Consider the following 18,703-nt stretch of genomic DNA (forward strand, 5'->3'; position numbering starts at 1 on the left):
TCATCCCCATTTCCACCCGTGTCAGCACTACCAGCATTGTAAAGATTACCAAGTACCTATGAGACAAAAGCAACTATGTCAAGTACTGCAAGGCACACAGTCAAGAATAAGGTTCCTACCCACAAGGTCATAATCAGGTGACTGGGGAACAGATACATAAATAAGATCATACCCTTCAAAATGTAAAAATAACCTATTATGAGAGCCAAAGGAGGGTGGAAGCTGGAATACAAACTCATCTGGTACAAAATATCCTCATAGACAAACCATTTCTGGAGGTCTCTCTACCTCAAGAAGTAGCTCACCTGACCAGTGTTGTCAATACTTTTTCTTTCCTCCTTTCTTAAACAGCTAAGGAATCCACTTTTTCACTCCAGTGCTAGACAGGGCAAAAATGAGCAGTGGCCAGATGGTAAAATCAAGAGGAAAGGATGAGGATAACTTCTCCCTCCTCCCCAGTGCCTCCTCCTGTGATCCTCATTCTTAGGCTTCAACCCAGCAGTTCCATTATGTGGCTTATCACAGAGCCATCCTTTAAGCTCTGGAGAGAAAAGCCTAGCATTGAAGACTCAGAGTCTATGTTTATATCTGGAATATAAGTGAATCACCCTTAGGTCCTTTGTACATTGAGGCTCGTCATTAATAGGGACATTTTTCTTTTCTTTGAAGATAAATATGAAAAAAAAAAGAGGTTTAGGACTGAGAAACTACTTTTTCTCTCTAAGGTTCCCTGGGGCATATATATAGGAGACCCCATTCCTCTTACCCATTCCTCCTTTAAATCTGTCTGTACCTCCTTATCCTCTTATAGCCCTCTTCACTTAACCCACCATCCCAACTTCTCCATCTAGGCTGCATAAACCACCATCAATGGTTAAGTGCTGTAGGAATTCTCCAAGCATACTTTCCCCTAGAAGATCTAAAGTTGAGATTAGTTCTCTGCTGGAGAAATAGTTTTCCTGTTTAAGATTGAAGATTTAAAAGTCATATCTGGTATAAGCATTGATAGATGTGAGCTTAGGTCTGAAGTTCTCTTGACTCAGAACCTTGTATTGCAGTCAGTGCTTAGAAAATGCCTGTGGTTAGATGGAGGGATGGATGGATGGATGGAACACTGAATAAGTGAATGAATGAGTGAATGGATGGATAAGTAACAGACAAATAGATGAAATAAAGAATGAATAATTTTAGGTCCCTGGACATACTGTGTTCCAATGACCACTTAGAGTAGGGACTCATAGACACCCAACTTGGGTCTTCATCCAACTTGCAGGGAGGTGGTGGCTATATCAGTTATTAGTTTTACCATAGTTGGTGGAAAATTGTCTTTTAAGTTCCCAATGTATAAACAACACTATAAAACACTATAAAACACTATAAAACATTGACAAATTAGCAGACGTCTGAATAGCTGAGGAAGAAGAGAAGGCTGAGTAGTAACTTAGTTACCTAGAAAGATAGGGGAGTTTCTTTGAAGTCATACTTTGCTTTTGGTTATCTAGTTGAGCATGCACCTTTTTGCCTCACCTTCATGTAGCATGCTGGTTCACAGTACTAATAGTGGAAAGAGCCCTGGAAATGCAATTTGAGTGGCCGAGGGAGAGTTATTTGTTTTCTGTGAGCCCATTTCCTCATCAATCAAATGGAGATAATACTTACAAAACTATCTGATAGTGCTGTTGGAAGGCTTAGAACCTAGATGAAACAATGTATGTGAAAGACTGTAAACTGTTAAGCACTATGCAAATGTAAGGTGTTGCTATGATTGTTGTTGTTGTTGTTGTTGTTCCAGATCTTTGATGAAGAGTACAATGTCTGGTTCCTAGACTGGGGTGGCGCCCTCGTGGCCATGAAACACACACCTCTGCCAGTCAGGCATTTGTGGTAAGGAGAGCTCCCTACCCTATTAATGAGCTAATGAGCAACTTTTTAGTGGAGAGAATTGTGATGAGTTATTCTGCATGGTTTTGTACCCATTTGTACATTTCCTCATCCATTTATTTATCCATCCATCCATTTAATAGCTTTTACATCATCTAACTCATAAGTAGCAGTAGTAGTCCAGATAATTCAGATGGGGAGATGTAATGAATACGGTGGGTGGTAATGAGTGGTCAGATAAGGCAGAAGACAGCAGGAAGGACCTGCAATTCAAGTAGCCAAGATCAGTAATCCAAAACAGGAGAGATGGAAATTGGAAGAGGAGGGTTAAGTACATGTAACAGATACTGAGTTCAGTTTTAGAGAAGTTGAGTTAGTGGTTTCTATGAATATTTCAGCAGAAATGGCCATGAGTTGTCAAATATCTGAAGATCGGGAGTGGTCTAGGCTGACACTTTAGCTTTGAAGTCATTAGCCACTAGGTGGTAGTTAAAGCTATGGTAGTGGGCTCAGTGCCTCAAGAGACTGAGTACAGGGAGAAACCAGGGACTCCTATGGACTCTGCTGAAAACCAATATTCAGAGTGCAGGAAGAAATTATGGGACAGGCTAAATAGAAATGGCCAAAATATAGAAACTCAGGGGAAATATTTTCATGAATGCTGAAGAAAGGGGTGATTAATAGCATCAAATTCTAAATCAGATCAAGTCAGTTGTGGAATTAAAACAACCTAGGATTAAGCAATATAGGAGGTTATTCATGATTTTTGTCAGAGTAGAATTGAAACAGAGGTGGGGATAAAAGTTAGACTGTAATAGATTTATAAACGAATAAACGACTGAATGGATGATAAGCAATGAAATGAAATAGAGACAGTATAGATTATTGCTTTCAAAGAGTAAGATTATGAAATGGAGCTGACGGTGTATATGCAAGACCTTCCACAAGGGCAGAGTTGAGTGAGAATAGATGATGATGATGATGATGACGACGACGACGACAACGATGATGACAACTTGTTGCTGTTGTTGTTTTGTGTTTTTGGCAGGGAATGGATGAGTCTCATGTGTATTTATGCCCTGAAGGGAAAGAATTTCAGGCTTCAGATTCAGCAAAGGGAATATTTGGAAGAGTGAATATTTGTAGGTGGACAATATCCTATCTACAGTACAGTTGGTCAGATTCACATGGGCAGGAAGGTGGACCCTGGCCTAACTACCAGGTCTTAGATATTGGGCGATAAACACGTTTAGAGTAATAATTTTACTGGAAAGCATCAGACCGTAATCAGGAAAGGCTTAGGATTCCCTAATGGCAAATCCAATCTTCAGTCCCTTTGGCAAAGACTTAAGAAGGATTCTCTCAATTTGACCATTTTAAGTGAAACCATATGAAATCGCCATTTTTAGGTCAAAAATGATCAAATATTACCAATTTCTTAAAGCTCAACCTAGTGTATAGTGAAATAGTTCTACCACTATGATATGGAGAGATTGTGCAAATAAAGGTTAAAAAGATGCATGGAGCCATTTGTAAGAGGGGTGCTCTCCCACCTCAAGGATGAGCTTGTAAAGGTTCCCAATGTAATTGTTTCTTATCCTTTTACTACTGATTTATATGGTTTTTTGGTAGTATCCAAATACTAGAATTGCTTGATATTAATGACTGTCAGTATTTATTGAGGGATTATTACATTCCAGGCACTGTTCTAAACCATTTACGTGAATTATCTCATTTAATGCTTAACCAACCTATGTATGTGGTACCTTTCTATCACCCACTTACAATGGCATCAAAAAGCAAACATGTTAAATACCTTTCTCAAGGCTAGACATGTGTACCTGGCAGCACCAAGTTAGATTTCTGTCATGGATGCTCTTCTGTTCTGGCTGCTAATTTTCTATGAACTATAACAAGCATACCTAGGCTTATGACATAGTCCCTGCCCTCCAGGAGATTATACTCAAGATAAGATGTTTAGGCAGTACATGCATGACTAGAAGTGAAAGCAATGTCTGCTAAAGGATGCCGACTGTGTGTATTGCTGGAATACTGAAGCCTGGTATGTAAGGAGCCTGGCAGCCTTCTCTCACCTCCTGCTGCAGGAGGTGGCATGAGGGCTGACCTTTGAGAGAAGGATACCAGGAGTTACAGGAGAGGTGAGAGGCAAGCCAAGGAAAGAGAAAACTTTGACTGAAGTCCAGAATTAAAGTAATGTAGGGGGTGTTCAGGAGACTATTTGATTGAGACCAAAAATGTAAATAGAGGTAGGTAGGACTCAGACGAACTTACATGCCAGTTTAAGGGATTAAAGTTGGTCTGGTAGGTAATTTTTTCTGCTATCAAAACCCATCTGCCTCTGTAGAGGAAAGAGCTGTCTCTGTTGTGGACTGAGTAGGACTTGCACTCTCAGAGAAGACAGCTTGAGTCTTAAAACAAGCTTGTTTTTAAACCAAGAAAGGCAATGTTTCTTAGCTCCCATCATGTTAAAAACTTCCATCTAAATCTTCATAAGAGAGTTGATAAATGTCCTACAGACAGGTTTAGCTGGCCTGGTTTCTTCCCTGTAAGTCCTGGAGAAGGGGCTAGCAACCAGCCCTTAAACTTGGCCATCACTTTCCTTGATTATGTAGGGACCTAGCACTTACTTAATCATTGATTCTTAAAGCATTCTGCAGAAGTTTCCTTGTGCTGAGGAAAGAAAGAGTTTATTTTTGTCATTTCCTTTTGGTGGTAGAAGAGGAGAGCATATTTGACATGGCAGGAGTACAGGGAAGAGAGTTTTGGTTTTGTCAAATCTTAGCATCCTTACATCTAACAGTTCAGTCTGATCCACAAAAGTTTTATCTCCAGAGACTGCCTCACTTCCAAACGGAGTGCTTGGCTGATTATGCCTGGAAGGAAACCATCCAAGTTGGGAAAATTACTCAATATTCATTTAGGAATATTTATGTAGGACCAAATCATGACTCTCAAAGTCATCACTGCAAAGTTTGAGTTTTCCCTTGTTCAATGTAATATCTCTTTTCTTGGTAAAAGATGTTTACAGAGCTCAGGAAAAAAAAAAAAGAACTGCACTCCCACTGAATTTCTTCTTATAATAGCAGTGATAATATCACCCTCCATTTGTTTGACTATTCTAACTTACAAAGTATTAAGAATGATTTTTCAAACTAAGCTTTTGAAATGGCATTATCTCCATTTAATGGATGTTGATACTGCCATTTGTCATAAATACTACAAATGTTTTCTTGAACATGACAGAGACCATGATTTTTGCTTACTTGCCTTTCTATGAATGCTATTCTCTAAGGCAATCCCTGGAAGGGGTTAAATGCAAGCTGTTGAGTGTATGTGTTAGTAAACAACAGCAGCAACAACAACAAACTCATTTGGGAATTATCCTTTGCAGGCCTCTTTCAAAGGCTAAGTGAGTGTTTTGTAAGGGCTTGACAGTGTTATTATCGTCAATGTTTTCTTATGAAACTGTTGACTGATTTTGTCTCCTGCTTGTGAGATAAAAGCTTCTGAAACTTAAGCCAACTTTTTCTTTACCAGGAGCTTCTAATTAAGTGACAACCATCAAGGTAAACAAATAGCTCATTTTAAGAGGAAGATAGGTTAGGTAATCAGTTCAGTGCCATTTTCTGTCATAGATCTCAGACTGACATTGTTTTATATACAGATGTACGTATATTAATATTTGAAAAGGAAAAAGACACCAGATTACCCACTGGGATGTAGTGGCTCTCAGATTTAAATAATAGCTACATTGCCTTTAAGAGAAAATAAGAGTAATAATTGAAAAGCTGGGGAAACTTTAGCTAGGCTAACAAGGCATGTTGTTTCCTACAAATTGAAATGATAGGTAGCCAGATAGGCGTGAACACAAAACAGCATACAAATGAACCCATCTGTTTGTGATCATGTACATTTGAATGCTTTGAGATTAGAACTAGTGCTATTTCAGGGAAACCCTCCATCTCCTTTGTACCTGAGAAGCATTAGAGTGAGATAAACAATGGACCGCCACTGAATACAGAGATCTAATGAAAACTCACAATCAGCAGAGCACCTAATGGGCAGGTAGACGGGGTGTGACTGTTTGCTTAGCCCTGACAAGCTGTCAGCGTCTCTCAATGGGATGTTCTTGGAAACGGAAAGGAAAACATCACCTGGCCTTTTGTGTTTCTTTGGTTGTGCGTGCTAGCATTTTGTTCAGAGAAACTTTCAAATGAAAACAATAGTTCTAAACAATACATGCCTCTGAAAAGCAAAACTGCATATGCTGTTCTGAAGAACTTCCAGATGGCTAAAATGCTACCACCTCATGTACTGGGGATAAAATGAAATGGAGCAATACACCTTACCAGAGGGAGGAACACTGATTCTCAATGACCACTGTAGCTCTCTATTTCTGTGCTGGAGACTTCTGAGGAGGATTCTGATTGTTACTGGCAGATTCTATTTTAGTTTATGTCATGTCAGTATCATAGTCATAGACACCTGAAGTAGGAAAAGGTCTTATAGAAGTCATTTAAACTAGTATTATACTTGGTATAGCTGATACTTTTGTGATATCCCCAAAGAGTTACCTCAGTTTACCAGAATATCACAGTGCTAATCGACCTGCAAATACCCACCGTACGTAGTTCCCATCTTGTATAATGGCTTTAGTTGTTAGAAAGATTGTTTTTCATGCTGAACAATAATAAACCTACTTGTAATCTCTGCCCATTGATCTGTAATCTGCCACTCAGATCTATGCAGAATAAGCCTGCAACAGAATTACATATGATTTTTAGAACAGTACAGCTGGGAAGGACCTCAATGTATTTCTTAGAAATATCTTAGGCTAGAAAAGCCTTTCTAAGTTCTGGGAAATGACATGATATGCAACTCAAGATAGATTTTATTCATTTTTTCATTTATTGCATACATATTTGTTGAGCATATATTATTTATCTAGCATTAGTGTAGGGGCTGGAATACACTGTTGAATGGGACTGTGTACTTGGGAACTTATATTCTTATCCACAAATATTTGACTGTTCTCTTTAGAAGGGTCACATGGAAATCTTTTCTCCCTTATTCTGTCTGTATGTTAAATAATTAATAGTTCCACGTATCTGACTACATTCTGTCTAATTTCCTTCACTGACATTATCCCTTTTTGGTAGTCGATAAATAGACCTTTAAAATATTTGGAAACTTTCTCATTTACAAAAATTAAGATGCAATGGTAATTAATTCAGTTTTTCTTCTTCTTTTTCCGTAAGCTGCCTAAAATTCATATAACCTGTTTTTAGGACCATTTGCTTTTTACCTTTAATTACTCTTATTGTCAGTTTTTCTACAATTATTAAAATTGAACATAGTATTTAGGATTGGGGAGAAGGGTGATTTCTTTTCTTATGCTTGTAATATATCTGTGAGTACATCCTAGACTCACAGCGGCTTGATTACCTCTCATGATAGTGGCATTGCCAGAATATATTTTACTTGTAGTTGACCAATGACTCCAGTTTTTTTCAGCTTTATATATTTTATTAGCTAATCTCATTTCTCTAGTTGTAGGTCTTGGTGGAGTTTTTTTTTGTTTTGTTTTTGTTTTTGTTTTTGTTTGAATTAAGCATTCTGCTTTAAGTTGTTTCTGTCTTATAAATGACTTCCAAATTTACATCCCTAATTATGATGAGAAATCCAGATCTATCCATGCAAAGGTCTTCGTAACAATATTGCAATATGGAAGTCCGAAAAGCGGCAATCTTAACATGGACCAAAACAGAAACAAACAGATGATAAACAAAAATTAGCTGGGTGTGGTGGTGCGCACCTGTAGTCCCAGCTTCTCAGGAGGCTGAGGCAGGAGAATCGCTTGAACCCAGGAGGCGGAGGTTGCAAAGAGCTGAGAATGTGTCACTGTACTCCAGCCTGGCGACAGAGCGAGACTCTGTCTCAAAACAAAACAAAACAAAACATAAAACAACAACAACAACAAAAAAGAACAAACAAAAAAACTGCATCTCCTGATTTTCTAATTTCCGTGTCAATTGCTTAACACTCCTGCAAATCAATATTTTCCATGATATCTTTCTTTTCCTCATGCAACCTCTATATATTTTATCACCAAATTCATTGACTTCATCTCTAAAAATAACCTAAATATTTCCAATTTTTTCCCCTATAATAATCTTCATCCAAGCCCCATCTTGGTGTGGTCTCTTAAATTACCACCCCTCCCCAACTCATTTCCTTGAATCCACTTTGGGTCTTGATAATCCATTTATCACAGAGAATTGAAACTTTTCTTTTAAGGCTTAAATCAAATTATATTATTTCAACTGAAAATAAGGTCCTTCATGATTTGGCTTCTGCCTTACTTCTACTAATTCTTTCAACTAATCCCTGTTCACACTAAGCTACAACCACTGACCATGTTTCTGTTCTTCTCACAGTGCAGCTTTTTCATATTAGAAAATGGTTTTCTCTCTGTAATGGTTTTCTCCTGAATCTTTACATGGATACTTCCACTTATCATTTAGTTTTCAGTTTAAATGTCATCTCCGGAGAAACGGCTTTCTTAACTTTTTAGTACAAAGTAGCTGTTTGGTGACTATCAAATCACCTTATTTTAGTTGTTTCCATGATACTTATTTCTAACTCATAGTTTTGCATTGATTTATTTCCATATTGTTCATCTCCTCACACTAGAAAGTAAGTTCTGTGGAAGCCAGGAACTTTCTATTCATTTCTGTATCCCTAGACCTGAGGTCACTGCCAGATCAGGCACATAGTAGTCGGCATCAGTAACATTTTGATGAATTCATTTTATTTGACTTTGAGTCTGTAGTCCTATGCTGCCACTATTTGGAGATCAATTGGAATTTTGCTTCTGTCTCCCTGAGTATTGGCAATCCTACTGATTTCAATTTCACCTGTGGAGCTGTTAAGGAATTTGCAGTACCTTTGTCTTGGTCATTAATGAGCTATTGACCTGAGGAGGAGAAGGTACATCCCTTGGGGACACCATTCAATATAGAATTCAATATACAATATATCACCTCAGGATATTTGAAAACTTCTAGTCATCAAATGATAAGTTTCACAAACGGCAGCCTATCCAGACCCAAATATTTGATAGCTAAGAGATTAAGTTTTCTAATGTTATTTTTTTGGAGTTTCTTTAAGGAGTTTTGTCCTTCATAACTGCCTCAGTGTGAGAATAAAGTATTAGAAATCACTGATCTCAGATCACCCTAGCTCTGGAGTCCTGCCCACTTGCTTGTGCTTACTTATGTCATCCTTGGGCTTCATTTGTTGTCGATGCTACCTTTCCTACCTGGACTTTGGCGTTTCTCATCCTGCCTTTAGGTATCTGCTGATCCACTCTTTCCTCTAGCAAGGATTTTGCTCCTTCTGTGTGAACTCATTTCATACAGCAGGCCCTTGATCATCTATAATTTCTCTCCCCATCTGGAGGTCCTGTCTTGATGCTGGTAGGCTGTGATGGTCTCTCTGAGTCTGCTCTCTGTGGGTCTTCTCTTCATTGTATAAACTAAAGATGGTTGACCTGTGCCCTGCTCGTTATGGCAGTGACATGAAGACTCCTTCCCTGCAGTGCTCATGGCACTCACTGCAATTTGCTTTGCTAATGCTGACCTTATTTATTTATTTATTTATTTATTTATTTATTTATTTTGAGATGGAGTTTCACTCTTGTTGCCCAGGCTGGAGTGCAATGGCACAATCTCAGCTCACTGCAACCTCTGCCTCCCGGATTCAAGCAATTCTCCTGCCTCAGCCTCCCAAGTAGCTGGGATTACAGGCACGTGCCACCCCCCTGGCTAATTTTTTTTTTTCTTTTCTTTTTTCATATTTTGTAGAAGAGGGTTTCACCGTGTTAGTCAGGCTGGTCTCGAACTCCTGACTTCAGGTGATCCACCTGCCTCAGCCTCCCAAAGTGCTGGGATTACAGGCGTACACCACTGCACGTGGCTGTGTGACCTTTTATTGATAAGGAAATCCTGAGAATGAGACAGAGAGAGGCCTTAAATTCACTTTGGCTTTCATCTGCCAAGACAATAACCAGTTTGTCCAAAGTTACCAAAACAAACCAAACAAAAATCCCAACTAATACTTTCTTACCTTCTGGACTTACCGGCCAGAGTTCACTTGTTAGTGGCCACAACACACTCTGAAACAACTATGATTATTTTAGGAACTGATGGAATACATGGTAAAAAAAGGTAAAGTTCATTCCCAATTATACATGTTTTCACTTTTGAAATGAGAAACCCGTTTCTATAAACAGCAATTTAGATATGCCCAGCTTTCTTGGGGTTCGTTTAAATGATTATTTAGCCTTCAATATATTTTTTAAAAAGACTGAAATAATCAAGTACTTAAAATTCAAGACAGATGATGACAATTTAGGAACTCATAAAGATGTTTATGGCAGACTGTCTGCATTTCATTCGTGAACATGCATCAAGGTATACCATAAATACAAAAATTGTTGTCTGAGAGACTGGTTACTCTAGCTGGGTTAAAAGATTGACTTTATTATTGTTTTTAATCTGTACATTGGGACAGAGAGGATAAAACAGAGAGTAAATCAGAGAGAGACAGAGAGATAGAAAAAGAAGTAAGTGAGTAGAGAGTGAACCATGTGGGCTGGCTGTTAATGGGGTGGTAATTCACATCCAGCTTATGGGTGCCAGTGTAAGTCATGCTTGAGAAATGATTGGATAGATTTAAAGAGGGTCCGTCATTATTCCTTATTATTTCATTCATGTATTCATTTAACATGTATATAGTATCAGTTATATGCCGGGTTTTCTGTTAACTACTAAGAATAGAAGAATTAATGGTATAGTGTTTGACCTAAAAAAAAATACTCCCGGTTTAGGCTGGGCATGGTGGCTTACACCTGTAATCCCAGCACTTTGGGAGGCCAAGTGGGAGGATTGCTTGCAGCCAGGAGGTTGAGACCAGCCTGAGCAATAAAAGAAGACCCCACCTCTACAAAAATAAAATTTAAAAACAAAATTAGCCAGGTCCAGTGGTACACACTTGTAGTTCTAGGTGTTTGGGAGGCTGAGGTGGAAGAATCACTTGAGCTGAAGAGTTGAAGGCTGCAGTGAGTTATGATCATGCTGATGCACTACAGCCTGAGCAACAGAGCGAGACCCTTGTCTCTTTAAAAAAACAAAAAACATGGCCAGGTGCAATGGCTCATGCCTGTAATACCAGCATTTTGGGAGGCCGAGGTGGGTGGATCATGAGGCCAGGAGATCGAGACCATCCTGCCTAACACAGTGAAACCCCTTCTTTACTAAAAGTACAAAAACATAGCCAGGCTTTGTGGCATGTGCCTGTAGTCCCAGCTACTCAGGAGGCCGAGACAGGAGAATGGCTTGAACCCAGGAGGTGGAGGTTGCAGTGAGCCGAGATCGTGCCACTGCACTCCAGCCTGGCAACAGAGTGAGACTCCGTCTCAAAAAAAAAAAAAAGGTGAAACAAACAAAAAACCTTCACAGAAATATTATTTACCATTATATATATTATATATATAAATATGTGTATATATTAGGATTTGCATGTATGTGTGTATATACACACACATATACTGTGAGGAGCATTGTGAGAGATATATTTGTGTTATATTTGTTATTAAGGGGTTATTCAATGATAAGACATACATGATCTCTGAACTCCCAGAATTTATAATCTTGAGCTGAGATATTCAAGATCAATTAAGGAGTCAGTAGTCAGCACTATGATAGGAGAAGGCCTGGGTATTATAGGAACATACAGAAGGGAATTTTAATCGTAAATTATGGAAATAGAGTAGAATTAAGAATCAGCCAGAGCAAAACTGATCATAGAGGATGAAGAAACTAAGGCTGTCTTGGGGAAGAAGGGATGCTGAGAAAAGCTTCTCAGAGGAGATGGTCCTTGGGCTATGACCCCTGGTTAAATCAAGGGGCAGACAAGTCCTTGATAATATCAAGAAAGGAAAGGAAACAAGCACTCAGAATTGCTCAAGTCTCCTCCACTAGTTGCATCTCTTTAAAGCACTGCAGGTTCTGTTTCCACAAGGGGCCAGACCTTCCTCTTATCTTTGGATGAAAGATGGGGCAGTGTTGCTCAGAACATCTCATACTCTCAGTGGTCATCCCTAAAAGCCCCTTAAAGTGGCACTGGGGAGGGAAAATGATCCTAACATCTGTTTTGAACAAATAGAAAATTGCTGTTTGTAAGGTTTGATCTGAAAGACAAACCCCCTCCCTTTCCTTCGGGTCCACCAGCCTTACTCAATTTGTGTCAGAACCTCCAAGGGCTGAATGGATTTTGCTGTAAATTGAACCTCAGGTTCCATTCTGAGTACTTGAAACATGACACTCCATCCACTAAGCCGTCCTGCTTGGGTTGTTTGTCGAATCTAATGTGTTGAAATATATCTGCAGCTCTAGGTGCTGTCTCCGCCCAAGTCTAGAAATGCAGTTTTGATCAAATCTCATAATAATATGAGGAGATGTTGAAGATTAAAAAGCTATTGATAATCCACACTGCCACAAAGCAAGATACAGAGGAAAATTTAATAACTTGAAAAATGGTTACAGAAGACCGTGGCTTTATTTTCAGCTGTCTTTTCTGTGTACTTGTTTCCGACACAGGGTGAGTTTTGATGAGGGCCACTCTTGGGACAAGTATGGTTTCACTTCGGTTCCTCTCTTTGTTGACGGGGCTCTGGTGGAGGCAGGAATGGAGACCCACATCATGACGTGAGTACTTCTTTTGCTGTAGTAGGAAGAAGACCAGAGACACTGGTTCTACTTTCATTGAGGGCTTGGATTTTTCCCAGGGAGCCCTACACCAAAGTGGTCCAATCACTGGGCCAAAATTTCCTCATCTATAAAATGGAAATACTTATTTTTGTACCTACAAACTCAAAAAGCTACTGCCAGGATTAGAGAGGCTAGGGTCCTAATTGAACAGTCAAGGTTTCTAATAGAATTTAAAGAATTATAGCAAATTCCCATTTATTTGAAACCCAATTAAACAGAAAACTTATGTCATTTGATGGGTTTTTTTTTTTTTCTCTCTCTTTCTGAAACAGTCTAGTGGGAGATAAGGAGCAGGGGCAGGGATGGAGGGAGTAAAACAGTCAACTTATTGAAATCAGAAAATATTTTAAGATATGTCGCTTTCTCTCTCTCTCTTTCACACACACACAAACACACACTCCACAGTTATTTCACTTCAGATTATTTCACTGTAAATTTTTTTCTATGTTCCTTTATAATGAGATTTAATCTTAGAAATTGATCACCTGTGTTTATGTGTGCACATGTTTACATGGTGAGTGGGTAACCGTAATCCTCCACCAACCAATACTGACCACCACTTCCCCCACTCCCAATTGCCTGGAGCACCTTACACCTTAGCTCTTCACTGGACAGAGTGGAGTCTTGGGTAAAATTAAGGGGTATTTGCTATAGTGTGGGGTTGGCACAGAAGGGCTCATAGCATGCATCTGTGCTGGTTCGGTGTAAGGGTGTATGACCTTCCTACTCGAAGGGACACTGCTGTTAATTTAACTTTTATACACATAGATTTCTTTATAGTTTGAATTAGTCTTTTTCCAATGGTGATGGACTTGGAAGAAAGGCCAGTCTAGGAGCCAGTAAGTGATCAGTTATAAAAAAATTCTTTATGATTATATTTATGCAATTTTGATCAAATCTCATAGTTTGGCCCCATTCTCTTCTGTGAGTCCTATTAGGACTCATTGCATCTTCTCTTGGGCATTACTTTGAACAATACCACGTGTATGCCAATCTCTACATGACCTGGTATTCCCTAGCAAGTTTAAGGCCGCAGCTTAAGTTCTGTGTTTATCTAATCTTAAATGGTAACAATTTTTTTCTCGGCTTCAGATGGAGTTTAACTGGTCACATGGATGTGAGGGAGATTGACCTCAGAGCCAAACCATTTACTGAAAAGACGAGATAGCACTTCTGTTTTCCTTTCCTCCTGGCCAAGACTTCCTAAGAGCTTGGCAGAGCTTCTGTGCCTGTTTTATCTTGCTTATCAAGGTCTTAGAGAATAGAGCATAATTATTTTCTTATAGAGGATCTGGGGGAAGCAGAAGTATTTGTGTTTTTATGAAATTATGATGGATCTTGGAAGCATTCCTCAAAACAAGTATAAACAATTCAAGTTACCTATTTTAACATTTTGTTAAATTCAGAGTTTCTTTTGTATGGAAACAACACAGATTTTGTCAGGACTCTTCAGATAGCTGGACAAGCTCTGGAAGGGTTGCCAAGAGGTGATTTCTGTCTGTATTCTAAATTTGAAAATGGTATTGAAACCAACTGACCTACCAGGGTTGCCCATTCGTAGAATGGCAATGGCGAAGATTGAAACAGGAGTTTTTAAAAATTATATATTTCTGTAGGAACTGTGAAGACAGGGAGTCCATTTGGGGACAAGAATGCTTAGCTTTGCCATTGAATTGAAAACTTATTAATAAAGTAGGTCATTCGAATGCTGTATCCTTCCTCTTACTGTTAACCCTGATTCTCTCTTTAGCTCAGTGTGGTCAGGGAGAAAAAACAGCCACTCTAAGGTTCTGTTGCTTCTAATATATATCAGACCTTGTTAGATCTTAGGAGATTTTACAAAGGCAAATGAAATTCTTTGTCTGCAAGGAGCTCTCAGGCCAAAGTGGTGACAGTAGGTGGGGATAAGTAATCATCTTGGTACCCTAGTTATACAGCCAGGAGATAGCAGAGGAAAACGAAGACTTCACACACACAGTAGGTGACAATTGACTTGGTCTGGAAGTTTTCATAGCAGTTCACAAGTGGAAAACCGTACAATAGACAATGAAATTTAAGTTCCAAGAAAGCACAGATTTTTAGTAGTTTTATTCACTAATATAAACTCAGTGCCGAAAGCAGGGATTGGCCTGTAGTATGAAGTCAGTAATCGTTGAATGAATGAATGATTTCAAGGCAAAGGAAAGAACACAAACAAAGGTAAGAACCATGAAAGAGGGTAGCTGGGTGTTTAGGGGGTAGACTATGAAAGATTTTAGGTCACATTTGGGAATTTGACCTGTATCCAGAGTGACATTTTTGAAATTGAAAAATCTGATCAAATCACAAGGTTTCTTAAAACCCATGGAGGCCTTTCCATTGCCTTTAGGATAGATTCTAAACTCATAGAATGGCCTACAAGTATCTATATTGACCACCTGCTTGGGGCGTTTTCTCCAACCTCCCTGACCAGACCACCCTTTTCTGATACACTGGTGCCTTTCTGCCCCCAGGTTCTTTGTATCTGCCAGAATGAGCCTCACCTCCCTATTTAAACAACTAAATTTTTAAGTATCTTTCTGATCTCAGCTTAAATATCAGTTCTTATAGCCTGCCAGATCAGGGTGGGTTCCCATGCTATATGTTATCTGGCCTGATTTATTTTTTCCTTTACAGCACTTTAGATAATAAATATTAATACAAAGAGTATGAATTTTTGAATATCTTTTCTCCTCCGTCTTCATCTACCTTTAAGACAGACAGATGGATGCACACACATGTGCACATGTACACAGACATCCCTGCAACTTCCCATGAGGGAAGATCTTTGTGCATCTTGTTCTTTCAGTGCCATATATTTACCAGGCTTGTGCTAACATGGAGGATTTAACAGTATATATGTACTGGATAAATGAATTATTAAATGGAAGAATCAAGTGACTTCTAAAAATCTTACCTTTGTTGTGATTGTTGTGATTTTTCTGGCCCATGGCTCTAGCATGTTAGGACATTGATTATAGATCTCTAGAGATTCTGGAATGCTATAATCAGAATGCAGTAGTTGCACATCATGGGGGCTGGGGTTGGATAGGAATCAGAGCAGACTGCATGTGTGTGTAGAGGTGTCTGTATGGAGGTTATGATGCATTGGGGTGGAATGGCATGTGGGCACAAAAGGGCAGCTAGAGAATGAGGAGCTTACTGGGAACGATTCTGATTTCCTCCACTTTTCACAACAATCTGCCCAGTTTCCACTTGTCCTGGAGGCCAGTGCTCCAGGAACATGGACACTTCTAACACTGTAGCTTTACAGGAGGATTTACATGGGAGACAGTCCTCAGAGTGGAGGCCTGGGAATTGGTTACTTTTATTGCTCTTTCTTCTACTGTCTTTTCAAATGTTATTATTTCAACATACCCCCGGTAACTGTGATGGGAACCATCTAGTCTAGCCTAATTCAAAATGAAATGTGACCATTCTTATTACTTAAAGCTGAGGAAAGGGCTGATTGACAAGCTAGAGGGCCTATTGCAGTCTCAGGCAGTGGCTCTCCAGATGATGAGATGCCTGTGGCTGTTGCAGCACTTGGACCTCTTTTGTCCACTATTTCATGAAAGGCTGTTTGTCCCTTGATTAGCACTTTAAAGAGAGCTTTTCTTTAGCTTGACTCAGATGTGGAATCAGATAGAAAAACACTGCTTTCCTGCATCCTCAAAGCTATGTTTGAAATTCTTTCCTGATAAGAAATGTTTGAACCAATTGGCTCTGATTTAGCTAAACTTTTACAGGGGCCAGAGAGAACCTGGCAGCTTCCTAGAAAAAAAAAAATATTAGAAGGGAGAAGCACAGCTTCCCTGAAAGAGATCAGATACTTCTTACCATGAGTGAATGTCTAAAAAGCTTAAGGAGAGTTTAGTCTGATTTGGAGGAACCCAGTGAAGACCTTGCAACCAACTTGTGACTATTCAGCATCTCTTTTTTTTTTTTTTTTTTTTTTTTTTTTTTTTTTTGTGCCAGGTATCACATTGAGCACTTTTTCAAACTTGATTGTATTGAAATCTCCCAACAACTCTGGAAGGTAGATAGGATTGGCATCATTGGCTAGATGAGGATGCTGAGGCTGAGCTCACATGTTCAGAAAGAAGCAAAACAAGAGCAAGGAATGGGAATTTCAAGCTCCAGACTTGGAGGTAAAATTTGAAGGAAGGTACTATAATTCTCTAAGGTTTGTTCAGTCAAGGACTAACAAGTTGTGTGGGGAAAGAGTGGCAGTATACCAGTTGTTTACTTAGTATGATGAGTGCCTGCTGTGCTGCCAGACTCCAAGTCACAGCAGACCTAGTTCTTGATGTTAATTCACAATCCATTTGAAAAAGTACGATAAATACATGAAATAATTAGGTAACGATTAAATGGTAAGGTATGGTATAAATTTGTTGTTGTTGTTGTTGTTGTTGTTGTTACTGTTTGTTTGTTTGTTTGAGGCAGGGTCTCACTCTGTTGCCCAGGTTGGAGTGCAGTGATGCAGTCATGGTTCAGTGCAGCCTTGACCTCCCAGGCTCAGTGATCCTCCTACCTCAGCCTCCCAAGTAGTTGGGACTACAGGTGCATGCTCCCATTCCTGGCAAATTTTTGTATTTTTTATAGAGGTGGGATTTTTCCATGCTGCCCAGGCTGGTCTTGAACTCCTGAGCTCAAGTGATCTGCCCACCTCAGCCTCCTAAACTGCTGCAATTACAGGCACATGCGCCGGTGTGCCTGGCCAGTATGGGAAGCATTTTAGTTGCCATTAGATATCAAAGATGTGATTGAAGACAGAGTGGCTATAAAGGGGTTCATGGCTATACAGAGAATAGGGAGCAAGGACATTCCTGATGGGTGGAACAGTGTGAGAAGACATGGAGTGGTAGGAATGTGCTGGACACTAGAGGAAAGTGAGAGGTGGAAAGGGCTAGAGATACCTTTGGCTAGGGCCAATTGCCTTGTTGACTCCTCTTATAAATCCAATTGTAACTGGCATAAATCTCTGATGAATTGTTCCACCAGCAGGACTAACAGCCAAAGTGAAGGGGAGAGAGATCATTTTGCTTAGAAAATTATGTGAACCCCAAAGCTGCAGAGTTTTTTTTTTTTTTTTTTTTTTTTTTTTTTTTTTTTTTTTTTTTAAATGAAGCCTTTTCCACTTAAAAAACTGTGACCACATGCCTAGCAGGGATCGTTCTTTTAAATACAGTCTTAGCACAATGCAGAGGCTCAGCCCTGAGCTTAAATGCATTGTTTAGCCTCTAGTAACTGCATCCGATAAAGTCGTTGAAAATGAACCAGAGCTGCTTCCATTGATCTGTTTTTCAATTCTCTGTTGTTTGCTGGAAGAGCCTGATTTTACTTTGCCCAAAGTAAGTCATCTGAGTAATCGGCAAATCCGGTGGAACTCCCAAGTCATCACCTCTCGGGCTGGCTGCTTGATTCATAACCTTCAGATTGTCACCAGGCTTGCCAGCAACTCAGAGGCACACTCTTGTTTGTGCCAATGAACACAAAAGCAGAATGCATGCCTGCAGAAAGGGTATTGGATGATGGTAGGGTATACTGGGGACTGGCAACAGCCTGGCAGGAAAAAGCTTATTTTGATCAACAGATTGCTGTGTGGGCTCAGGAGGAGGAATGGTATAGTGGCTGAGAGCATGGGCTTTGGAGATTCACTTTCCAGGGAAAATGCTCAGCTCGCTGTTTACCACCTATGTGACTTTAGTACCTTGCTTCACTCCGCTCTGAGCTCCCATTTTCTCATGTGGTTGTGAGGATTAAATGAAAGAATAACCTCTATTGAACATTGGAGATATTGGTAATCTCCATGATCTAATGATCAAGAAACAGGCCACTTGCAGGGAAGAACTTCGGCCAACTAGAGCAGGGGTAGGCAGACTTCTTCTGTAAAGGGTCACACAGTAAAGATTTTAGGCTTTGCTGGCCACAGGACTTTTGTTGCA

The 18,703-nt window shown here is 39.5% G+C and overlaps 1 protein-coding gene across 1 annotated transcript in view; it reads left to right on the plus strand.

Annotated features, from left to right (window-relative positions):
• SORCS3 (sortilin related VPS10 domain containing receptor 3) overlaps positions 1 to 18,703 on the plus strand; it is a 621,661-nt gene that overhangs the window by 515,595 nt on the left and 87,363 nt on the right. Inside the window, exons 13-14 of the mRNA XM_007964048.3 lie at positions 1,793 to 1,884; positions 12,564 to 12,671. Coding sequence (XP_007962239.3) covers positions 1,793 to 1,884; positions 12,564 to 12,671 — 200 coding nt within the window. The remainder of the gene's footprint in view (positions 1 to 1,792; positions 1,885 to 12,563; positions 12,672 to 18,703) is intronic.

The sequence above is a fragment of the Chlorocebus sabaeus genome, chromosome 9, assembly GCF_047675955.1.
Source record: "Chlorocebus sabaeus isolate Y175 chromosome 9, mChlSab1.0.hap1, whole genome shotgun sequence".
Lineage (NCBI taxonomy): Eukaryota > Metazoa > Chordata > Mammalia > Primates > Cercopithecidae > Chlorocebus > Chlorocebus sabaeus.